The sequence below is a fragment of the Arachis hypogaea genome, chromosome 2 (assembly GCF_003086295.3).
Source record: "Arachis hypogaea cultivar Tifrunner chromosome 2, arahy.Tifrunner.gnm2.J5K5, whole genome shotgun sequence".
Classification (NCBI taxonomy): domain Eukaryota; kingdom Viridiplantae; phylum Streptophyta; class Magnoliopsida; order Fabales; family Fabaceae; genus Arachis; species Arachis hypogaea.
This window is the reverse complement of record NC_092037.1, coordinates 10,261,647-10,288,487: the sequence shown is the minus strand read 5'-3', so window position 1 is coordinate 10,288,487 and position 26,841 is coordinate 10,261,647. Positions and strand designations below refer to the sequence as shown.

The 26,841-nt window shown below is 29.6% G+C and overlaps 2 protein-coding genes across 2 annotated transcripts; one reads left to right on the top strand and one right to left on the bottom strand.

Annotated features, from left to right (window-relative positions):
* Nucleotides 1–7,562: 7,562 nt before the first annotated feature.
* Nucleotides 7,563–16,626, top strand: LOC112737175 (sulfate transporter 3.1). The gene is made up of 11 exons (XM_025786948.3): nt 7,563–8,576; nt 9,544–9,751; nt 10,419–10,590; nt 11,261–11,326; nt 11,471–11,584; nt 12,317–12,560; nt 13,950–14,236; nt 14,924–15,114; nt 15,282–15,367; nt 15,983–16,059; nt 16,189–16,626. Exons 1-11 carry the CDS (start codon nt 8,222–8,224, stop codon nt 16,372–16,374), a joined length of 1,986 nt encoding a protein of 661 aa, XP_025642733.1. The 5' UTR covers nt 7,563–8,221; the 3' UTR covers nt 16,375–16,626.
* A 509-nt stretch (nt 16,627–17,135) lies between these two features.
* Nucleotides 17,136–24,451, bottom strand: LOC112737166 (protein NETWORKED 1D). The gene is made up of 5 exons (XM_025786937.3): nt 24,096–24,451; nt 23,686–23,770; nt 23,298–23,553; nt 18,547–22,715; nt 17,136–18,414 (listed from the first exon to the last, which is right to left on the bottom strand). Exons 3-5 carry the CDS (start codon nt 23,398–23,400, stop codon nt 17,347–17,349), a joined length of 5,340 nt encoding a protein of 1,779 aa, XP_025642722.1. The 5' UTR covers nt 23,401–23,553; nt 23,686–23,770; nt 24,096–24,451; the 3' UTR covers nt 17,136–17,346.
* Between the last annotated feature and the right edge of the window lie 2,390 nt (nt 24,452–26,841).

Here is a 26,841-nt window from a genome sequence, read left to right as displayed (position 1 = left end):
TGCATTGGTAAAGGAGAGGTATGAACTATGGTTCATAAAAAAAAGAATGGCTCGTATATGAATGATGATGCACGTGTTGTTGGAATAAGTATTAGTTTATAGTTATTTACATGTCTTGCTCTATTCATGTTGCTAACTTTGAAATCACAATAACCCACTTCTGGTATGTTTGTAGGAAGCGATTGCGAATATCGAAAGTCAAGATGGTTCCTCGAATGAGACTTCACATAATGACTCGGTTGCACGAGTCCTTGGAAAGGAGCATTCAGGACAAGTTCAGGGGTTAGGTTTTGGACCATATCCAACCGAAATTATTCATAATACTACACAACAATTGAACTCTATAGTGAAAATTGAGGAGTATCAAAAGGAGATTACATAATTGAAGGCAGTGGCAGTAGAACTAAAGGCAGAGGCAACAGAAGAGAAGGCAAAGAGATAGACCATGCAGAATCTGTTGAGATACATTATTCAACAGCATGGAGACATGTTGCCACCTAAAGTTGGTGCAGAGCTGGAGTCTTTAAGGAGCGCAACAAAATAGATAAAGATCTTTTAACAACTTTTTTTTGTTTGCTTTATGAAAAGTGCACTTGGAGGACAAATTGCAATTAACTATTTTATTTTGGCATTTATATATATAATTTGGATTATTCTAGCATTGTGTTATGCTTTAATTTTGTTATTTTATTATAATTAAAAATATAATCAGTTAAATTAATACGTATCAGTTTTAGATTAAAATATTTTTTTAATTAGTGATTTTGATATGAAATGAAAATTCAAATAAGGTATGTAAATGGAATACAAAATATTATTTTTAGCAACGGTTATTATTAAAAGCCACAAAAACTACTTTTCTTTATGACAGATTTAGTGGTGGTTAACTGTTTCAAATCAGTTCTAGTCAATAGCAGTGGCCACTAACCGCTGCAAAACGTTTTCATCGCTAAATACCATTTAGTAGTGGTTATTCCAGCGGTAATAGAAAATCACTGCTAAAGGTTTACCAACGCCATATGTTTCAGCGATCAATCAACCGTTGCTATACGTTTTGCGGCCTATTCGAAAAAACAACCGCCATTATCTGCCGCTTCTATTATAGTGTTTAAATGGACTAACTTCGATTTTTAAATATAATTGTGTGAGGGGACAATAAAAAAAATTGTGTAAAATATAAAAATTAAAAAATTAAACAAATCACAATTTCTTTATATATAGTTATAGACAATGTCTCTTTTTTTATTCAATTATTATTCAAATATTTTTTATTATTTAATTACAAAGTTGACACTCTATAATATTTATGTTATATTCTTTTTTACAGAATTAACTAATTCTTTTTAGCCAATATCGGCTAATTTTTAAAAATATTCTGTTTATCTTAAAATCTAAATCTAAAATTATTTTTAATTCTAAATCCTAAATTATAAACCTAAACATTAAAATAAGTTAATACTAATTAAAAATTATTTTTTATACTTTTTTTTAAATTTATATAATATAATAATTTTTATCATTGTATAAATATTTAATAGTATAATTTTTTTTATGCATAAATAATTTTTTTTAAAATGTGGAGAAAAAGATATTATTGTAATGGAGACAATAACAAATACACATATATATTTATTATTTGTTTTCTTAAAATTTAATAGGAGCAATGCCCTATCCTTATATAGGTGGATTCGTCCATGGTTATATTTAGTATAGGAATCTAAATTTTAAATTATATATAGAGTAAAGTGCTAAATTAATCTCCACATTTGAGCCTAATTCTATTTTGGTTTCTAAGATTTTAAATGTCTTATTTACATCCAAAAAAAATTTGATTAGACTCAATCAAGCCCTGCCATCAAGTCATGGTAAAATTAGTAACGACATGTCCTATGTGGACGTTTAATGGGTTTGTGGTTAATAGCGTGTATGTGTTCTCGCGTTGGGACTTAGAACACATACACTCACACTGACTCTTGTTCTTCTTTTTGTCAACCACGAAACTAAAAACAAACCACAAACCCTATCGATCTTTAATCAAGGATTGTGATTCAAGTGTAGAGAGGCGACATTGGCGGTCGCTCGTATAGAAGTTCTACCCAGGCAATTAGTTTGAAACCCTTCAACGCCTAAAGAACGACATGTCAGGTATTCATGAATAAAATCTCCTCTATCCATTTGGTTCCCATGTTAATGCATGATGTATGTGATGCTACTGTGTGTATGATTGGATTTCTTTTATGTTCAATAGTCATTTTTTTATTTGATTTGGGATTTTTTATTTTGCCCTAATGAATGAGTTTATTCCTTTCCGTTGTTGTTTATCAATGTGTGATTTTTATTGAGTAGTTTATGTTTATTTGACAGGTTGTTGAGGAAATGAGTTATTTTAGTGTCAAGATACACCATGGTGGGAGATTTGGGTTTGATGGTGAACCGTTACACTACGTGAGTGGTGAGACTTCCATAGTAGATTATTGTGATGAAGGTAGATGGAGTAGGTTCAAAGCTGTTGAGATAGTAGTCGAACATGGATATTTGGCAGAAAACATCGCTGTGATGTGGTACAAGTCTCCAAAAAAAAATAGAGGATGGACTGAGGATGCTTCCGCCATGTAGAACACGCCGTTACTAATTTCACCATGACTTGACGGCAGGACTTGATTGAGGCTAATCAAAACTTTTTTGGATGTAAATAAAATACTTAAAATCTTAGGGTCCAAAATAGAATTAGACCCCAAATATGAAGGACCAATTTAGTACTTTATCCTTATATATATAATATATAATTATTTTAAAATCAATAACTTTCATTACGTGTGTATCAAAGAAATTTATGATCGGATGGTAATAAATTTATGAACGAGTAGCTTTAGGCACAGTACGACAAGAATTATTTTGTGGTAAATTTTTAACAATAATAATATAATGATCATTATATATTTATTTAATTTATATTTTCATAATAATTACATAATTATCGTTATTATATATGTTATAAAGATAATTATATATTTTTTGTGATTATTAAAAAGCTTTTACTGACAGTTATTGCTAAAACCTTTTAGCGATAAAACATAAGATGACTAATATTTAATTGCCAGTAAATATATTAGTTGTAATTTTTATTGCCGCTAAAAACAATATAAATTATCAGTAAAAATAATTTTTCTAGTAATAACAGTGGTAATGGCAGTAACAGTGGTAGTAACTAAGATGAAAGTGGATGAGAAAAGATTTGAGTTGTAGTAATAAAAAGAGTTGGGAATTAGGAATAACTGGATAAGATAGTGAAGGTTCTTGATGGCTTAGAGAAGGGGGATTGAATCTATGACTTTTTTTTTAATCTTGAATAATAAGTTCTCAAATCAGAAGATGAAACTTGGCTTCTGTTTAGTCTGCGAGATTGATTATGCAGGATACAATTTTATTTTGTCTCATAAATCGTGAAAAATAGAATCAGAATAGGGAGGAAGAAGATAACACAGCCATATATTCTGGTTCAGATGCCTTGTGTAATACAATCTACATCCAGTCTCTACTACAACAGTGGTGGAATTTTTACTATCTTTTCAAGTATCACATACACCAATTTTTCCTAGGATTCAACCCAATCCTATATGGGACAAACTCAGCTTCTACCCAAGCTAGATTTGACTAGGTTCACTCCCTAGATTTCCAACCACTAAGTGCTCATCCAACTTAGCAAGGAATACCTCTCAAGTACATAATACAAAACAGAAATACAATCAAAAGAGATTAGACATAAATCTTAACTTTTCTCTCTAAGTTTCTCTCTTTATATTTTTTCTCAATGACTTTTTCTTAATGCCTTACTTATATGCTTTCTACCACTGAATGAGAATAAGGAAAGATATAACATACAAATAGAATATTCAATAATAGACCATGAAGGAGTTGATGTTTAACAACCTTGACACTATAAGATGAACCGAATTCAGCACTCTCTGATGAAGCTCTCCTCTTAGCAAAATATTTCTTTGATGTAAAAACACTGTCTAAAATGTTGAACTATTATGGAGAAGCTCTCAATGAAACTCAGATTCTGGTTCTCTCTCTTTGCCCAAAACTGAAGTTGATTTTTCTTTTTGTATTGAGTTTAGTTTCCATAGGTAGAGTTTGCTTCACAAAGTTTGCTCATTGAATATTGAGTTAACAGAAGTCTCTCTTTCTTTTTCTTCCATCAGATCAGAAAATCAGGGATTAGATATCAAAGCTAATCATAGCAGAGGAGAGATGAGTAGTAGCAACTTGTTTTCTTAGTGGATTTTCCAAATCTAAACCTTTAATCTTGTGTTTTGGCCCTAAATTTCAATAATAACCATTGATTCACAGCAGGTTAAAGTAACCTCCACTTTCTTCATGTTACCCGAAATAGTTGTGCAGAAAGAAAGGTGAGATCAATAAGTAAGTAACCTGCATGTTTATGGAAGGATTTTACCTTTTTCCTTTTTGACTTGAACATTTGCTTTCGGCTTCAATCTTGATTTGACATAACCACCAGAAATTGTTTTTTTTTTCTTTCTTCTTCTTTGGTACTTATTGAAAAAGTGAACTTCTCTTTCTTCTTTGTACCTTACCCCAAATAACATAGCACCACCAACGGGAAGATGCTCTTCCTTTCAAAAATGGCAATGGGCTGGACTGGAGGCTTAGTCCAAGTAGCTATGGCTCAGATACTTAGTTTCATTATTTGGGTTGCACAATAACATTTGAGCTTTTTTTTCATTTCACCTTGAACTAATTATGAATTTACTTATTTTACTTGTGAAGTTCCTAAGTCTTAGTTAGTGTTCAGTAACGTTGGGTATAGTACAGCTTTAAATTCTTTTGAGCCTTTCTTGAATAAGCCTTTCTTGAATGTCTTTGTTGGGCCAAGAGGAGCAACAGGGGCGGAGCTACATTGTAGCAAAGGGGGGCAATGACTCCCTAATTTTAATTTTTTATATGTAAATTTCAGTTTAGCCCTCTTAAAATTTTATTTTAGTCTTATTTTATTATATAAATATTTTTGGTCCCCTAATTTTTCATCTAGCTCTGCCCTTGAGAAGCAACAACTTGTTGCTTTGCTTAGTATCCAAAGTTCAGCCAATATGCTTAACATAATGATCATTCATCTTCTCTATTATGGACCTACAAAATAAAACACATTTTAAATAACTTTAGACTTTTAAACCAACTACCTATCAATGTTTGTCATCACTAAAATTTAATATATAATTTCTCAAACTCAAGAGATAGGTTAGGTTTTTTTTGGGGTCAAATTACATTAAAAGAGGCTCAAACCCGACACCTAATGTATGGTGGAGGAAGACATATCCCATTTGAGTTATAATTTATTGGCAGATAGAATAAGCTATGTTAGGTGGGATAGTGGATATGTTTTTTAGGATTTGGGTATTTTTTTTAATTGAAATATATTGGATACAAAGTTATTTTCATTGTTTGTGGATAAATATATCAGTATTCTAAATATTTGTGTGTAAAAATAGTAGTTTATCCAAAATATATTATATCAAATCAAAATTATTTTAATTATTAAAAATGTGATGTATAAGTAAAATTATGCTTTATTCATCAACAATATGAGTATATTAATTGTAACAGTTATTCACAATTATTAATTAATATAGCAGAAAATCATCACATAAATGATTGTAACTTAGCGACGATTATTTCAATTGTGACGATTTATAACGTTACTAAAACTCCAGTAGTTAGCAACAGTTAGACAAATGTTTTAGTAATAATTTAACCAGTGGCTGAAAAAAATGCCACTTAATACGCTTTCGACACTTCCATTAGCGACAGTTTTTGAATTATTGTAAAAATTTTTAACAAGAATTAAAACCGTCACTAAATAACAAATCAAACCGTCTCTGTTTTTATTTTCGTCTTGGTATTTCTATTCGGAGAAGAAATGCAAACAAAGCCTAAGGTGGTAAAATAACTCACAAAATAGTGAACACACCAAATATTCTTCTAAAAGAAATATTAAAAAATTATTAAAATTTATTATTTTTCATTATTAATTAACTATAAATATTTAAAAATAATAAATTTTGATCGTCGTTTAATTTTTTTTTCTTGTAATTAGAACGTAAATCATCACGTACAAAACAAGAGAAGATACGTGACCTAGCTTATTTTGCTTCCACATTGTTTGGCACACAAAACATACACAAATATACAACTATAATTAATAATATAATTTTTTTCTATTATTGAGAAATAAAAATAGAAATAGGCACGAAATTGGGAGGTGCAATCTTCACATACAGTGGAACTATATTGGGAGAATAGTTTAATGGAAAATAACATTATTGGGATACCCTTCCATCCCTTACATACCCTTCTTCACCCACTAACCTTCTTTTGTAGCAATCATCTAATATCAATTGGTCCCATGCATATGCATATCTATATGCGCACTTCAAATTTCTAGAGAATCTTCAATTCCTTGACCCCACTACTCAATTTTTATTCATTTCACGTTTTAAGGTAGTAACGTAATCAACATATAAACACAATGTTATTGGTTAAAGCAGAGAGAAATTAATACTACCATGTATTTGTTCAATAGTGGTGTTTCATGTATATGCATGCCGTGTCTTTATTAGACGTCGATTTAATTATTTTTTTATTTTCTATAATTTTATTAAATTTATAATTAAATTTTTATATTTTTTAATTGAATTTTTATATTATTTTCAATTTTATAATGAATTTTTTTTAATATAAAAAATATTAGAGTTAATTGAATATTTATCGTGAATTAAAGATATTCATAATTAAAAATCTAATTAGATCTTTGATTACATATATTTTAAAAGAAATATTTTATTAATTTTAATATTTTTAATACTAAAAAAATTAATTATAAAATTAAAAATAGTATATAAATTTTTTAGTTAAAAAATATAAAATTTTTTAATTAAAAATTTAGTAAAATTATAAAAACTAATAGAATAATTAAATCATTAGATGTTTTTCACATTTGAGATTTTAAAATGATTTTTTAGAGGAATTAATGTCTTTTTTATAATTTTTATGAGTTAAACGAGATTAGTTAAAGTTTTTATACTAGAATAATCTAGTAAATATAGGCTTTTAAAAAGAAGCAGTTAGCATTTTATCAAAAAAAAAAATCAATTGAAGGTGTTGACATGGTAATAAATATACACTACTATAATTTCACCTTGACATGTGTTTCAACTTAATTTGTCACGATTCACATAAAATTATTTTTATATAAAAATAATAATTAAAAATTATTAAATAATAATTTAATAAAATATATTAAATTATTTAATAATTTTTAAATATTATTTTTACATAAAAATTTCATGTGAGTAGTCATCTTCTTAAAATAAAAAAGAATTAATAGCTAATTGATTTATATTTCTGTAAGAGAGTACTATACATTGTTAATACACAATGAGACAATATACTTATTTATATGCCTAATCAAATAACTAAAACCTCCCTATAACTCCTAATGAGCCTAATCCTAACTACTAGAACTGAACTAATATTGGGTTAAGGTCAAATTAAATCAGATGCAATTAATTAAAGAGAACTTTTGACAACGAACCTATTAACAACTATATCGATTAAGACATACATACAATTATCTCACATCCACATGGAAAGTGAGAAAATTATTAAACCTAAAAAAGTTGCTAAAAAGAAAACTAAACTCACCATATTTGATAGAAAACCAAAACTAATAAAATAATAAAAAAATCATATTAATAAATCATATAATTGTCTACTTTTTTTTTTCAACAATATGTCAATAATTTAATAACTTATTATATAGTGCATATAAGTTAGGCTGTGCACAAAAACTATTATATAAAGCCATGTCATTCACACTCTAAACACACACCACCCTCCTTCTTCTTCTTCCTCAAATATTTTGTCCTTCTCTCCTTCTTCTTATACCTAAATTTCTATCCAAAAAAAACCAACCTCATCCACCATAATTTAGATATAACACATATATTTCTCCTAATTATTATTCCTCCCAACATATACACCAAACTAAAACCACTTTAATATAAACTTGATTAGCATAATCAAACACATTTATTAATATTTAGTACTATATATAACACATACTAGTCATACATATTTTTAGCACCATTAATTATATTTGTACTTATTATTAAGGATAAGATATACTATTATTAGAGAAAAAATGGGTAATGTTGATTATTCATCATCATATCCTTCATCTATGAATAGTGATGAGAGTGAACAACATCCTCGTGTGGTTGTTCCACCACCACAACCATTTTTCAAGTTTCTAAAATACTCAATGAAGGAGACATTCTTTCCGGACGACCCGTTAAGGAGGTTCAAGAACCAGCCTCCTTCAAAGAGGTTGGTTCTTGGACTCCAGTACTTCTTCCCAATATTTGAATGGGGTCCGAGTTACACGTTTCAGTTCTTGAAATCGGACCTCATTGCCGGAATCACCATTGCTAGCTTAGCCATACCTCAAGGAATCAGCTATGCTAAGCTTGCAAACTTGCCTCCAATTCTTGGATTATGTGGGTATTATATGTATTTAATTAAGTTTACTTTAATTTCTCTCTTATGATGATCATCAAGAATATATAGAATTATATACAATATAATCTCTTTTAAACTCAACTTTTTTTAATTTCTTTAATTTTTAATGAAGAATAATACTTTAACTTAGTAACACAAAAGATTTTCTATATGTAGTTTTATTTTTCCTTTTAGTTGAAACTACATATATCTTCTTGATAAAGGCCATATAAATATAGTTTAATATAAGTAATTAAATTTTATCATAATAAGAAGAAAAATCTATCACATTTCTATTGCATTGTGTGCTATTTTACAATAAATTTTAAGAAAAATAATTTTTAAGAGTTTCCTAGAGCAAGAAGTTTCCTTCAATTCATCCTTTTTCAATAATCCCCTAAGCTAGGAGACACATGAATTATTATTGTCTTATATTGATTTTTTTTTTCTTTTGGATAATAAATATCAAATCTTAAATTTTTTTGTTATTATAATTTTGATATTATATTATGAAATCATCTCTTATTCTAAATATTTAAACGGATAAAAAGAAGAAAAATCAATCACATTTCTATTGCATTGTCTGCTATTTTACTATAAATTTTAAGAAAAATATAACTTTTAAGAGTTTTTTAGAGCTAGCAAGAAGTTTCCTTCAATTCATCCTTTTTCAATCCCCTAAGCTAGGAGACACATGAATTATTATTGTCTTATATTGAATTTTTTTTTTCTTTTGGGCAATAAATATCAAATCTTAAACTTTTTTTAATAAAATTTTAATATTATATCATAAAATTACATCTTATTCAAAATATTATATATATATATATATGAATAATTATATCCTTAATAAAAAAATTATGTATCTTATAATTAATAATAAGATAATTTTCTTTCTTTTTTTAAAAAAAAATTACTTTCTCTGAATAATTGATGATAATTATAATTATTGATTGATGGGAGCAGATTCAAGTTTCATACCACCATTGATTTATGCAATGATGGGAAGCTCAAGGGACTTAGCAGTGGGAACTGTGGCAGTTGGATCTCTTCTTTTGGGTTCAATGTTGTCAAGTGAAGTTAATCCAATTCAGAATCCAAATCTTTTTCTCCACCTTGCTTTCACTTCTACTTTCTTTGCTGGAATTTTCCAAGCTTCATTGGGTCTCTTCAGGTATATTTATAATCTTAATTAATCAAATAAATTCAAATCCAATATTCAACTCAACAATAATTATTATTAAGCATGCTCATTTTCATTTTCACTAACTCACAATCATTATAATGTCTTATGCAAAATGTGCACAATAAGGTTAACATATTATTTTAAATTTTAATATATTTTCAGAAGTAAAAGGAATAAGCAAGTGAATCATTTAAGTGGAAGAAAATAAATGATAAAAGAAAAAAAAAAGAATGTTTGAAAGGAAAAAAGCAAGGTAATGCGATCTTCGGGACTTGGCAGTACATTGTATGGGGGAAGATTATTTTTGTCCTTTCATGTTTGTCTTTTTCAAACATTTAGAATTTTTCAATGAGATTCCCCCACCCTCCTTCTTTTTTTTTCGTATAACACGTTATTATTGATATAATTTTATCAATAATAATAATAATAATAATAATAATAATAATAATAATAATAATAATAATAATAATAATAAATGTATCTAAATATAAATTGTATTAAAATATATTAAATTCTTAATGTACCAGATTCTAGAAGTGATGACAAATATTTAAAAAAAAAAACAGAATAATTCATGATTATAATCTAATCAATAGAAATAGTGAAAGACTAATAAGTAGAATAATTATTGATGAATAAATTGGTTGGAGTGCAGGCTAGGGTTTATAGTGGATTTTCTGTCACATGCAACAATAGTAGGGTTCATGGGAGGAGCAGCCACTGTGGTTTGCTTACAACAACTCAAATCCATTCTTGGTCTTCAACATTTCACTCACAGTGCTGATATCATCTCAGTTATGCGCTCTGTTTTTTCCCAAACTCATCAGGTATGTAGTGCAACCTTTTATTATTATTATTATTATTATTATTATTATTATTATTATTATTATTATTATTATTATTATTATTATTATTATTATTTTATCCTATGCCTAAATACTAGAATCTGTTATTTGTGAGATATTTATTTATTTAATGGAACAATAATAGAATGTAGATTTATTAAATGTTCAGTTTGGTCCTTACAATTATGAATAATTAAATATTTAAATTATTTTTTTATTAGTTAGATGATATTATGCGATATAAATTATTTTGTTACATATTATTATCTAACTGACGAAAAAGTCAATTTAATTTATTATTTAAGAATTAATTTAAAATTTTTAATCTTTTGATAATTAAATTAACACACATCTAATTTTTTCAGAGACTAAACCATAAATAATGATTTTTTGATAAACTCTCAAATTAGTCTCCAACAATCTCAAATTAAAATTTTTGTCACCAAGAAATTTTTATGATTCTAAAAGTTCTCAAAAAATTATTCATATTAAATTGAAATTATTTTAATTGTTAATCTTAAATAATAAATTTTTATAATTAAATATTTTCCAGGTAGCTCCAAAATTGGAGTATATAATATTCATTTTTTCCATTTACTCTTTTGACTCTAATAGTATAATTTATTTTTACTTCGTTGTTGGTTTATGGCAGTGGAGATGGGAGAGCGCAGTGTTAGGATTTACCTTCATTTTCTTCCTCCTTCTCACAAGATATTTTGTAAGTAATGCATCTTCACATGCACAAAATCTAATACTTAGTTATAGAAATTAATATTTATTATCTTATAATTAAATTAAATGGCATAATAATTATGTGAATTATTATAGAATATGAATTTGGGTATGTGACATATAAATGCAGAGCAAAAGAAAACCAAAGTTGTTTTGGGTATCAGCAATGGCACCGTTAACGTCCGTTATATTGGGAAGCTTTCTCGTCTATTTCACTCACGCTGAGAACCACGGCGTTCAAGTGGTGAGTAATGACCACTATGCCCATTCTACTTCATTAAATAATAAATTTAATTTTGATGTAATGTTAGTTTTACGTTATCTAATTATGTAATACTACGTCAAAAAAAATAACTATTTTTTACATTAATTTCGTAAATGATAAAATATAATATGATTAGATGATTATGTAAAATATTTTATACTATTAATTTATCGAAATTAAGCTCTTAAATAATAATGAATAGGTTTAATTACTTTGTTGATTTCTGTAGTTTTATCAAATTTGTAATTATATTTTTATAATTTTTTTATTTTCAATTGAGTTTTTACATTATTTTTAATTTTGTAATTAGGTCATTTTCATATCAAAAACATTAAAATTAACAAAATATTTTACCCAAAAATATGTGGTCGAAAGTATACTTAGGTTCTTAATTGTGGATATCTTCAATGTGCCGATAAATATTCAATTAACTCTAATATTTTTTACACTAATAAAATTAAAAATAGTATAAAGATATAATTGAAACGAAAAAAGATATAGGAACCTAATTATAAATTTGCTAAAACTATAAGAATTAATAGAACAATTAAACCTAATAAATAAAAGATGAATATATTAAAAATGAAATTAATAATTTTATTATATAATTGCAACGAGTTTTAACTCAAATGACATAATATTCCATCTTCACTTTAAAGTCTTAAGTTCGAGTATCACTCCTAATTTAAAAAAAAAATGTTTGATGATCAGATAGGAGAATTGAAGAAAGGGTTGAATCCACCATCAATGACGGATTTGGTGTTTGTGTCGCCATACATGGGCACAGCAATAAAAACAGGGATTGTTGTTGGAATCATAGCACTTGCTGAAGGAATAGCAGTTGGAAGAAGCTTTGCAATGTTTAAGAATTACCATATTGATGGCAATAAAGAGATGATAGCTATTGGCACCATGAATGTTCTTGGTTCTTTCACCTCTTGCTACCTCACAACAGGTAATTAAGGTTATGGAATTTTGACAATACTTTAAAATTTTAGTTAAAATTAATATTTTTTATTATTTGATAATTTTTTTATTTTAATTACATTTTTTATTATTTTTTTAAATTAAAAAATTATTATTAAATCATAAAAAATATAACTTTAATTTTAAATGTAGTTAAAATTTCATATATAGGCATTGTATGTAGCCATTATAATCATAGTTAGAATGCATCATAAAAATATTACTCGTACGTAGCAAATATAAATAAACGTCATAGATTATGTTTTTCTAAAATAAAAATTAGTAAAATAAGAATTTAATCACCATTAAATTAAGAGAATAACATTAATTACATATAATGTAAATTATAAAATCAAGGATGATTAAATCTTGAGTTTTTCATCACTAGCTAATCCACATATACTAGTTTTAACAAAAATATATACCCTTTTAAGTTATTGTTTTTGGATGGTTGGTTCAAGTAGTATGTATATACTTGAATCTCATTGAAGTATATATGTAAAGGTTTTAGGTTTAAATTTTGTAAACGAAAAAAGGAATTTTTATTTTGAAGAGTAAACTACATTACTACACCACAATATAAAGATTTTTGTCCCAAATAAAATTATTTCTTGTGTAATAAGATACCTATAATTTTTTTTCAAAAAAAAACAGAAGAATGCAATTGACAACTCTTAGCTTTTAAATTCAATATTTGCAATTCACCATTCATAAATAATCAAGAAATGCAAAAAAAAAAAAAAAACTATCATTAACTGTTCTTCTAGAATTAGTCTTTCAATAAAATTTTTCTATTAACATAATTATCTTATAAGAGAAGGGTGAACTTGAAAAAGAAATTATCAATAAGGGCCTTTAAAAAAAAAAAAATTATTCGACAATAATCCCATATTGTCAAATTTTATGATACATGGATATTGGTACGGATACGGGACACACCGACATAAAAATTTTAAAATTTTATAAGATATGGAAACACACATACATATAAAATATAAAGTATTTTTTAGATAAATTGTAATGATATTTTGATATTTTATTGATATTAAAATATAAATTGATTTTTTAATTATTTTTAATATTTTATTTTAATTATATCAAATATTTAAAATATTTTTTATTTTAATAAATAATAATATATACTATATCTAAATTTATTTCAAGAATAAGATTAGACACACTGATACGTAATAGTATTTAAGTGTGTCTAATCGTGTTAAATTGTATATATTAAAACTTAAGATATAAAAAGCACATAAACAAATAAAGGTGTTTACAACAGTTAATTAATCAATTGCATGCATTTCTTGAGAATTAAACTAAAAAAAAAAGTGTGACATATAAAAATTTAAAAATATTTTTTTTAAAATTATTTCAGGGCCATTTTCACGTTCAGCTGTGAACTATAATGCTGGATGCAAGACAGCAGTATCAAACATAGTGATGTCAATTGCAGTGATGCTAACGTTGTTGTTCCTAACACCATTGTTCCATTACACACCCCTTGTGGTGCTAGCAGCCATTATTGTTTCTGCAATGCTTGGCCTCATAGATTATGAAGCTGCAATTCATCTTTGGAACGTTGACAAGTTTGACTTTTTTGTGTGCATGAGTGCATACATTGGTGTCGTCTTTGCTAGTGTTGAAATTGGCCTTGTCATTGCGGTATGCATCAATCTACTCAATTTTCTTTTTTTTTTCACAAAAAAAAATATTATTTCTCTCGTACTATCATTTTACTGATTTTTCAATTCTAAGTCTTAAATTTTTAATTAAGTCTTTATAGTTTATATTCTATAAGTATTTTTCATTCAGTTACCTCCAATTTAAATATATATTTTGTGATAAAATTTATTTGGATACAAAAATTTCAAAAAAAAAAAAGGCAATTTATACACATGGGCTTGATGAGAAAATTTCCTAACTGTTTAGAAACTTGGTTAGAAATATTTTAATTATAAAAATTAATTGAAAAGTTGTATATAATATAAAAAAATATATACACATTAACTATTAAATTAATTATTATGTACTTGTGTATAAAAATATATATTGTTTAATTTATTTTTAATATGTATTTTATATTTTGACATATATTTTATATAAATAATTGATTTGGTAGCTAGTTTTAGCATGATATAATATAAATACTTATTTACAAAATTTATAACTATAAAAATCTAATTGAAACTAGTACAACAACTATGAGAATTTTTAGTCTAATTCAACTTCTTTCACAAGCATCTCTGACAGAGCTTTTTGTGATAAGTTGTTTTGATTATCTAAACACAATAAATATATAGGGTTTGTGAAAATTAAATTATGTGCTTATTACTTGTGTGCATTTTTCAGGTTGCATTATCTGTGCTTAGGGTACTTCTATTTGTTACAAGACCAAAGACATTTGTTTTAGGGAACATTCCAAATTCTGGTATATACAGAAATGTTGAGCAATACCAAAATGCAAATCATGTTCCTGGAATCCTAATTCTAGAGATTGATGCACCAATTTACTTTGCCAATGCAAACTATTTAAGAGAGAGGTAATTACCAAGAAACCTACATCATCATCATAATAATAATAATAATAATAATAATAATAATAATAATAATAATAATAATAATAATAATAATAATAATAATAATAATAAGTGGATGCTAAATTGCTAATACTTTTTTTGTTTTTTCAAAAAATGGTTATTTTTCATAGGATCACAAGGTGGATTGATGATGAGGAGGATAGAATTAAAGATACTGGGGAGACAAGTTTGCAATATCTTATATTGGATATGAGTGGTAAGTAATTAAGTATTGGATATGAGAATTAAGTAACTAAGTATATAGTAATTATGGAAAATGATGCGGAAATGTTTGGTAACTAAAGAAAATTAATCAAAAACAGTCATAACTTGTCTTATTTAATATTCATTAATCGTCAACAATTAATAGATACTACATAAGATAAGTTCTGTTTTTTTTTTTTATCTTCCTAACATTATCGAATTATCGAATGATTTGTTGACGTATCATGTCTGCACGAAATGGGTCCACTTGGTTTTTTTCAGTTTCGACAGCTTGTGTCTGATTGACACATTGATGAGTAGCGCGTATCATGATTTAAAGAATAATATTATTTGTACATTTGTCCACCTCGTATTTATTTTAACATAAAAATAATATTATTTGAAAAGATTAATAGTAAAGATTAAAATTTGTATGTCTTTGTCATTGTATGCTGGTTAATTTATCACTCTTATGATGATAAAATAACGAGCACACAATAAGAATAAGAAATATGAATCATTCTATCATTGTTCTTGTATAACATAAATGCAAGAAGATCTTTTCCCTTAACTAGCAATGTGGTTATCAAAATTGAAATTCTGAATTTGTGTGTAATTTGATTGGCAGCTGTTGGGAACATTGATACAAGTGGCATAAGCATGCTTGAAGAGGTCAATAAGATTGCAGATAGAAGAGGGCTACAAGTAAACTCACCCTTTAATTTCTTGTGTTATTATTAGATAGTACTAAGGATTTCTTGGGGTCATTTATTAGAATGCTTAATATGCTTTATTTTATTTTTTTTAAATATTTTTTTTCCAATTTGTGTGTAGCTTGTTATGGTCAACCCTGGGAGTGAGGTGATGAAGAAACTCAACAAATCCAAATTCCAAGAGAAAATTGGTGAAAAATGGATATATTTGACAGTTGAAGAAGCTGTTGGAGCTTGCAACTTCATGTTACATACATGCAAACCAAATTCCAAGAAAGATGAATCAGAGGGTTGGAACAAAGTCTGAGCCAAAAATATCAAATTAAAAGATGTGGCATGAGTTTTTGTGATTCATGCTGAAGAATATATATATATATATAGAGAGAGAGAGAGAAGCACAGGGTAATTTATATATAAAAAAAATGAAAGATTGATGTGTGTTTTTGTTTCTCAAGAGTTTGCATCCTATGTTGGAAGAAAATCTGATGTGTAAATCAATATGTAATAAGCTTGATGATCTATTGAAATGGAAAGTATCTCCATGATTTGTGCTCTAAAACTATTTCAATTGAAAGATTAGGATAATGATCCTCTAAAATTATTAAGAAGCAAACAATTAGATTAATGAAGAGCTAAATGCGATTAAATTTTGGACAATGATTCTTGAGACCAGTCACAAATTCAAAAAATTTTATTAGTAAAAACAAAAACATATATAACATGACAATTATTTTATTGTTATAAAATATCATTAATTTTCAAATTATCTAACTAATAAATTAAAATACTAAAATAGCAATTTAAATAATAACACATAACTTAAAACTCCATTTTTCTAAGTTACATATTTTAAAAAGATTGAATAATCTTTTCATTATTAATACAATCAAATTTATCAATTTTTATATATGTCACTAAACAGTTATTTAAAAATTCAAAACTAAAACAAAAACATGAATCCACAGAACCACAATGATGAGGAAAATAAGTAAACAACAAACAAAAACATGAATCCTACAGGCTACAGCAATGAGAAAGAATTGGAGGGAATTATTCAGAGAAAGGATAGAAAAACAAAATGGTGAAAATTCCATCTTAGCCTCTTCTTATGAATATATATGAGGCACAAAATGTACAAAAGGATCAAAACATGTAAGGATCATTTATACCATCTATTATAAAAAAGGAAACTTTACAAACAAGAAAGCTAAATGTAATGTCTCATGTTATTTGAAATAATACTATGCTAAAAATATGCCGAGAAAATGGTTTTGCTAACTCAGTCTCCTTTGGTTGGAGGTCTCACACATGCACAAAAACCTTTCTTCTTCTTCTTCTGCTGGTTGTTTCTTGCGCCGCCGTAGAGATAATCGCGCAAAAGTACTCGAGGACTTCGATCCATGAATCTTGCTTTCTCCTTGTTTTCTTTTCCACCATCAAGTTTCAGAAGCAGAAACTGCAGTCTTTGAACCTCTAGCTGTAGTTGTCCTATTTTTTCAGATCCTCGCCGTGCCTGTTCCAAGACTCCTCTCTCTTTGCTGACGCTTCCGCTCTCATCCAAGTCTGCCGAGTCCTTCCTGCCGGAAGACAGTGTACCTTCTTTGACATTCTTTGTCAGTTTACTGTTGGCATCGGACAGCTTCGTGACGGTCTCTTGAGCAGCTTCAAGTTGTCCTTTCGCAGCATCATAGTCAACACCTTTTCCCTTTGCGCTTTTCTCAGTAATCTCCATCTTCTTCATCAAATCTTGTATGGTTATTTGAAGGTTTATCAACTTCTGCGCATCGGAATCAAGCCTTTCTAGAACTTTGCTCTTGTTGCCTTCCTCGTGTGCCTGCTTCATTCGTCTCGAGATCTCTAATTTGTCCACACTCAACTCCTTTTCCACCAAAGACTCCGACGAAGGATGCTTACTTTTCGAATCCTTGGTTGCTCCTCTTCGATTGTAGCCACCCGGTTCATCCGTGAAATTCGGTGTATTGGCACTTTCCCATAAGCCGAGCATCTTATCATCAGCCTCAGGTGTATCTCTCCTACTTATCCCATATGATGAACACTCAGAGATTTGATCAAGCATGATGTCTTTTGGCAGAACTTCAATCTCAGTTACAGGAACATCTGGCCTTGATTTCCCTGTTCTCAGGTCTGAAGCGGCTCCATTCCGATTCTCATTCGCTTCATTCGCTTGAGAAGCATGCCTGCTTTCATTTATCAGCTTCACTGCTGTTTCAATTGCCAGGATCCTCCTCTGCAGGTCTGCGAGTGCATCCGGTGCCACGACAGTCCGATCTTCACTTGTTTGTTGACCACTTTCAGTGTTTTCATGATCTACCAACATCTTTTGAACCTGAAAATGGTTTCCATAAGAAAATCAAATTGCATCAATTACCATAAGAAATGAACAAAAATAATGACCATGAACTAAAATATTGAGAAATTATAATACAGTTTAAGAAAGAAACACTGCATATCTTAGTACCTTAGATTCTTCATGGTCATGAGGTTTTCGATTTGTAACAGTCTGCATTTCCAGAGATGTTACACTATCGGTTAAAGCGGCAACTGCCGGGACATAAGCAGCTAACTGACCATGCAGTCTTCCATTTTCGCCTTCCAACTGGCTAACTCTTTCCTTCAGCTGCTCGCTTTCCAGTTCTTTAGAGTGGTTTTTGCGTTCAAGATTCTCGCATGCATCGGATAGTTCACAGACCTTCCCTTCAAACAATGTTTCAATGACAGAAGAAATTTGCAGTTCAGCATAGAGTGTTGTAGCCTGAGTTTCCCATTCTTCAATCTCGTCCGTTCCCTTCTGCACCTCATAACTCAACTCCTTTTCTCTCAACTTAGTTTCACCAAGTTGTTGATGCAGGTGCCTCATTTCATTCTCCAACTTCTGATTCACTTCGCAAAGGTGTTCGAGCTCTTCGGTTTGGCGATCCTTATCCGAGGATAATTTCAGAATTTGATTTGCCTGGTCTTTAAGTATCCCCGTCGCCTCATCATACTTAAACTTCAGATCTTCCACCATTCTATGCAATTCTGTTTTCTCAGCCAGCAAAGCATTAAACAGTGTGGCTGCTTCCAAAAGCTCATTTTCCTTTCTGGAGAGCAATTCCTTTTCATTTGTAATCTCACAACTTAATTGATCATTGACAGATTCAACTAACTTCAATTCAACATTTGACTTCACAAATAAGTCTTTGAGATGTGAATTTTCCAATTCTGAATGCTCTAATTTTCCCACCATTAGTTTCAATCTCTCTTCAAGGTCATTGTTTATCGAACAAAGCTTCTGATGATCTTCATCTAGTTCTTTAAGTTGCATAAGTTTCTCGAAGATAATGTTCTCGTAGATCACAGAAATATTAGACTGAGCTATTATCTCGCGGATCACAAAACACATTTCTTCTTCCAACTTACTTTTCTCTTCGCCAAGATCTAGAAATCTTCCTGTCAAGGACTTTTTCTCTTCAAATACTTTGCTATTTTCTTCATTCAAGAATTTGTTTCCCTCTTCCAAGTCTGCCACCTGTTTTCGCAGAGTCTCTATTTCGGATGTCATTATTTCCATTCTCTCTTCTCCCTTGTATATTGTCAACTTCAACTCCTGATTCTTCTCCAATATCTTCTGGACCTCGATTTGCAATGCCAAGAACTGCTTCGACTGGATCTTGAATTCCTCGTCGAGTGCATCTCTTTCTGTCACAAGATTTTCTAACTTTTGTTTCATTTCCCCAAGGAACATAACCAGAACCGAATTCTCAACGGCCACTTGCTGGCTTTCACTGAAAACTGTGTCAAAGGACTCATTTACATCTTGAAGCTTTTGATGTATACGGTTTAGAAGCATCTGATCTTCTTCATGCGTATCTTCACGCAAATGTTCGCCATCAGTGTTGAGAGTTTTCAGTACCTGAAGCAGCCCAATTCTTAGTATTCTGATTTTCTCAGACAAAGAATCCACATCACCCTGTTTCCGAGCATTTTCGGTCTCCAGTTTAGATATCATTCTCTCAGACAACTTTGATGCCTCCAAAAGCCTCTGACTCTCAATTAGAAGGGAAAAGTTCTTGTTCTCCAAATCCTGAATACTTTTCTGCAAGATAAAAATTTCCATTTGAGCATGCATTGCTCTGTCCAGTTCCTCCTCATATTCCTTCTTCTGGAGATCTGCATCTTCTTGTAGAGCATGAATTTGTGATTCCTTCTCAGCCAATTCATTTTCACTCAACTTAGTGACTCTGGAATGCTCTTCCCTCACGGAATATAGGGAAACCAGTAACTCTTCTACCTTTTTCAGTGCAGACTCTCTCTCTCCTTTTAATTCCAAATGCTGCATCTCCAATTCACTGTGCTGTTTTTCAAGATCTTGCAGTGTTTGCTGTGTGATGTTCCACTGTGAAAGTAAGGTTTCTTTCTCAGAGATGACACTAGACTTCTCATTGTCAAGTAACTTGCACGTGTCTTCTAAGGTCGTCGACTTTACCTTTAATCCTTCAAGTTCAGCATTCACATCAAACAGTGAATTTTCTAAAAGTTTGTTCTTTTCTGAGAGATTCTCCAGATTTTCAGAAGTTGTTTGTAACTGGGAAAATAAGGCGGCCTTCTCGGCAAGAAGCATTGATTTCTCCGCAAGCAAAGATTCGCATGTTTCTTCCAACGCCTTTACCTTTCCTCTGACGCTCTCTAGCTCGGCATTCAAGTCTGAAAGGGAATTCTCTAGAACGGAATTTTTCTCTAGAAGTTTCTCCATGATCTCCAGTTTTTCATGAAGGGCTGCTTTTTCACCTTTGTCAGTCTCGACCGTCTCCTTCAACTTCGTGTTCTCGTCTTGTAATTCTTTCACAGATGACCCGAAACACTCTGGATCAAAGCCCGTTGACCTCACTTCGACCATCAGAGTTTCATGTCTTTTATTCATATCATTAAGCTCCTCCTTAAGACAGTAAATTTCTTGCTGAAGAGCATTTCTTTCATCAACTCGCAGCTCAACCTCCTGCTCCACTTTCTTTATAGTCTCCCTGAGTTTCAATATCTCATCCTGCAAATTCTGGATAGATAGAGATGAAGAAATTTTGAGCTCATTTAGAATCTTGTTTTCCTCATTGAACCTGTGTACTTCATCCTGTAAAGCCTGCTTCTGTGATTCCACATTCTCCAGTTTTTCAGCCTTACCGTGAAGGTCGGCAGCAAGAGATCTAAGCTCTTCCTGAGATTGGGCATGCAAATCCTGAAGAGTTTGGAATGCAGTTTCGGCCTCAATGAACCGCAGCCTCTCCTCTTGTAAGCAACTCCAAATTTTCCCCAACTCTTTCTGCTTCTCACTTAGTTCTTCATTTTGAGATCCCATCTTTTGGGCTAAAGACTGCAATTCAGAATGCAGAGTGTGATTTGATGTCTCCAAGAGAAGACACTTCTCTTCGGAATTGCGTAACTTTTCAATCCCTTCATTTATCTGGGAATGTAGCCTACGAATTTCCTCTTCGGCACAAGAGAGTTTATGCTCCAAACTGGAAATTATCTCCAAGCATTGCTGATAACGCAAAGCAGCATCTTCCTTCTCTTCAGTGAGTTTAGCAATTTCCAACTTCATTGCCTCGATTTCATGTTCAGCTGCATTAGCCTGCTCAGTAATTCTTCTTGCATTTTCCTCAGCTTCTTTCAACCTCTCCTCCAATTTCGATAATGTCTCCAGACACTGTTGATATTGAACAAGGGCAGCTTCCTTTTCAGCTTCAACTCTAGCAAGGTCCTGCTTTAGAGACTCGACTTCTGTTTCCGCTTTAGCAGCTCGTTCATTGAGTTCTCCTGCATCCTTTTGAGCAAAAGAAATATTATTCTCCAGATTAGATATTTTCTCCAAGCATTCCTGATATCGAAGAAGACTAGCTTCCCTTTCAGCTTGTAATTCTTTGAGGGCTTCCTTCAAGGCTTGAACTTCAGCTTCAGCTTTACTTGCTCGCTCATCAAGTTTCCGAGAATTCTCTTGTGCAGAAGAAACTTCTGATTCAAGATTAGATAATCTCTCCAAACTCTGCTGATACTGAAGCAAACCAGCTTCCTTTTCATCTTCTAATTTAGCAATGGCTTTCTTTAAGGCCAAAATTTCTGTCTCAGTTTTTGTCACCCGTTCAGATTCTGACAAGGCTCGAGTTTTTTCATCGTGGCTTCCATTGTTTAGCCCTCCACCATCCTCTTGTGAGTCATGAAAATCGAGACCCCTTCTAGCATTTCCTTCTGGAAACTTCGAAAAATTTTCATGTTCTCTGGGGATAGAAAGATCATTGAGGTGTTTTAAACCTGTTTTGTTTATAGAAGAATCATGATCTTCAGTATTAGCTCCATTGAGGTCGAATGCACGTGAAGGGTGCCGCGAATCAGGTGTGCGTGGCTCAGTCTCTGGTAAATCATCTGTCAGCATCATTGGAACTTGATTAGGAAATGCTTCGGACATTGTTCGATGTGCATGGCGGATCACTCCAGTTGCATGGTCATATCTTTCAGCCAATGCCCGATAAGCCCGATAAAACTCTTCGACCAATTTCATAAGCTCTGGCCGTTTCTTATAATACATTTCTGCTCTCCGTGCAAATGAATCAGCATCTTCTTCAATAAGCTTAATCATTTGCTTCACCTTGACATCCATGTCTGAGAAACAGAAGATACCATTTTGATAAGTTCACATGCATCTAAAAGCATAGCAGCAGATGGTATGTTAACCGAAAAATGTTATCACAACTTTCTGGCCATTAAGCAAATAAACATGATCATTTGAAAAGACATACTTGCTATTTTTTCTATGATGAAATAAATCCTGTCTTCGAATGCTTAAACATCTTTCGTTATTAAAACAGAAAGAAAATAACTTCTAATAAGATTCAAAAGATGTAAACAAATGCAAAGTTGCATATTTAGAGAAAATGTTTCCATATATAAAGCCATTAATCACCTTAAAATGCCTCAAATTGGAAAACCGTTTGAATCAGATTACATCATTGTGCCAGACTAAGCAAACAACCAAATATGCTTGTCCGGTTCAATATTCCAAAACTTATAGCAAAGTAACATATCTCACTAATTATGCATAATATTATGATAGCAAAGAAAGAGAAAACCTTAATAAGACTTCCTTTAGAGTTCAATATCATGAACAATTAGTTGATCCATAGATACAAACAAAAACAATAGATATTTGAAATTCATTTCTCCCAGATTGGTGGAAGGCATTACCAGTCAGATTTTCTTGGAGCCATTTTGAATTCTTTGGGCTTATGTGGCTGTCCCACCACCATGAATACATTCTCCTAGAATTCGCATGAGCTAGAGTCGCCATCACGACGAAACAATCAAACCGGCCTTTTCGTCTTCTGATGCAGCTGCAAGGAACTCAATCCTTTGGAAGATTGTGTGAATCAAAACTAGAACCACACAGCAATTTGTGTGTTTTGACCACAAAGTCAACACAACACAACACAGTTTCTTCTACCTGTATGCATTCATTGGAGCAAAAAAACAAACAGAATGAAAGCAACACAAAAGGTTTAGTTTCAGATAAATCAAAGCCACCTTTCTTTTTCTTATCTTCTGTCAAAAAGATCTGAAACAGAACAGAGATTACCTGATGAGTTTGTTCCCAATTTCCAAAATTTAATGGGAAGAAAGAAAAATAAAAATCTGATGTGCCTGAATAATTACAAAATTACCTGACCAAACACAAAATTCCAATCAAAACAAGAGGAAATAAAAAAAAAACACAAAACACAAAACAAAATTTAATAATAAATAATATGATAAATCAACAAACTCCAGTCAAACTCTAACAAGAACTATGATGATCATGATAAAAAAAATGGCAACCATATAATTGAAGCTACCTGGTCAATCAAAAAAATAATCAAACTTGAAATTAAAAATAAATAATAAAAAACAACTGAAGATCGGTATAGAAGTGAATTGAAGAACAAATTAAATCAATCAAGAACTTCCAAAAAAACAAAGAGAGCATAATTGAGATGAAAAGTAACTCACCCCCCAAAAACAAAAGAAAACAAAAATTGAAACTTTGAGGTATTGGGTTGTGATTTCCAGTGGCGGCGATGAACAAGTTCAGCTGCTTTATCTTCTTTATTTGTTTTTGTTTTTGTTTTCTTTTATTGTGTGGTTTTTAGTTTTTGTTTTTGAGTCACCCCATGTTGATGTTGGTTAGATCTGTGTGTTGTGTGCAGAGAAAAACACAACACACAAAGCTTGCTGTCTTTCTTTCTTTGCGTTTTTGTTGGCTTTTTGATCATGTTGGCTGCATAGGTTGGTGGTCATGTACTACTGTCTTCAGCACTCAACAAAAGGAGAGGAGAAAAAGAAACAAACAAAAGTAATATTATGCTGAAAAAAAAATATTTATAAAAAAATTATCTAGTTTAGGAAAATAATTTTATTGAAATTTGATAATATTATTGTCAGTTTAATTTTAATATATTGATAATATTTTATAAAATTATTTATTTTTTATATAAAAATATTATTTATATATTAAAATTAGTCATTAATATATTTATATATAAATATATATATAATTTATTTTATTTTTAATATATATTTATATTTTAATATATATTTTATATTATTAATTAATTTTAATTATTAATTTTAATATACACATAATATAATTATTTTTAAATAATTATTCATATAATCAAGATAAAATATAATAATTTTTAATGAAGTGACCTTACATAATTATTCGTAGTAAAATTATTTTACAATACAATCTATCATGATTAAATTCATATATTATAGAAAAATGTTATTTGTATGTATATTTAATTTTAGTTGTAACTATCATACTCAAATACGTATAATACCATATATTTTTACTTTATATTATTGCTATTATTTGATAGTAACTACTATTTTGGTATACGTAGTGTTACTCATAAATATTTTGGTATAAAATCATTATTTTATGATATAATTATATAATAACACATTAATGAATCTAATTTATTTTCATACGTATTTTAAATGATCCTGAATTTTGTAATTAAAAAAAAACAAATTAATAAATTTTGTAATTGACTAATTAACTATTCTTAATTAAGTAAGCCTTAAATAAATTTATATATATAGGTTATGCTTTTAACAAACTCATATTTTTAGTAGACACCGAAAAAAAAACTCATATTTTAATTTTTAATTTTCTAAAGTTTACTATTATTATTATTATTATTATTATTATTATTATTATTATTATTATTATTATTATTATTATTATTATACTTTTTTCCCAGTAAAAAACATCCGGATGCTAAGGAAAATCCCAAGCCACAGTAACTTTTTTTTTCACCCCTTTCATTTTTTTTTTTCCTGATTAGCACTCATTTTTCCAATTGATGAATTTCTTTTTCAACGAAGGCTAGAGACAAGTTTTTAAATTATCATGTAAAGTTGTAAACATTTTTCTGTGGAATTTAAAGTAAAAAAAATTATTTGGGCATCTGGTAGGTAAATTACTTTGACCATCAATAAATCTTCATTAAATATCAATTTATTAATGGCAACACGTATTTTATTTACCACAGAGAAAGAGAGCTTTTTCAACAACTATAAAACAGAGAAAGTTTCAAAAACATTAAATGCAAAATTATATACTTTATCGGTTTCAATATGTAATTGCTATTTGTTAAGTTAAAATCTTGTTGAAGTTTGAAATTAAACTAGAATGAGACCCGCATGATGCGTGAGACGGTAAATTAATAATAGTATACAATAAATATTAAAATTGTTATATTTTGTAAAATTAAATTAAATATATATATAAATTAAAAATAAATTTAAAAGGTGTTTTATTTAAAAAAATTTGTAATACAAAGTATTTGGATGTTAGAGTTGTACAAAATAAAATTTATATTTGGTGGCTTGATTTTTGTATTTGTTTTAATTGATGGACTTAGCCTTCTTACGTGGTATTCGTCCTCCTTTTTATTTATTGGTTGTTGTTAGAGTTGTTGCTTTCTTCTTTCGGTCGTAGATTCTTATGAATGCATATTCTTTATGAATTGTTGAGTTGTATGCACTTTCTTTTGTGTTGTTTGTTCCATCTTTGCATGTATGTTCTTCTTCCAAAGATGTGTCTTGAATTTGTATGGTTTTCTTTTTCCTCAATCTCTTGATGGGTATGTGATCTTCGTCTGATGATATTAGTATTGGCGAAGTTGGTTCTTATAATCAATGAATAATTTAAATTAGAAATAAAAATGATGTCTTGAATAAGTGATTTTTTTTAATATTACCTGTTTTATTTGTTGTAATGGGTGTTGAGGTTCAGTATTTTTAGTTGGAACAAATGTCTTGGTAACAATGTATTGTTGAGAACCTTCTTTGAGATTAAAGTCATTTAATTTGACTTCAAATATAAGTGTGAGGTTGCACAAGTTTTTCAATTGGGGTGACGCTTCAATATCATTACTTTCTTGGAGTGTCATTAGATTTGAAACAGTTGTCCCCAACAATTTTTTTGCTTCGCCATCAAATAATACAAAAGTTGTTGTAGCACTTTAGTCTGAAACCTTTAATTGAATTCTGAACTTAAAATAAGTATTAGATTAGTAACTAATAATTTGATAGATGAGATTATGAAAAGTATATAGAATTACCTTATGGTTAGATATTGTGGTGTTTGATTACATGTGCCACAAATTTAGTTGTCTCCTTTTTTATATGCTTTCTTATGACACTTTTCACATTCAACATAGTTCCATCCAAATTTATCATCAAT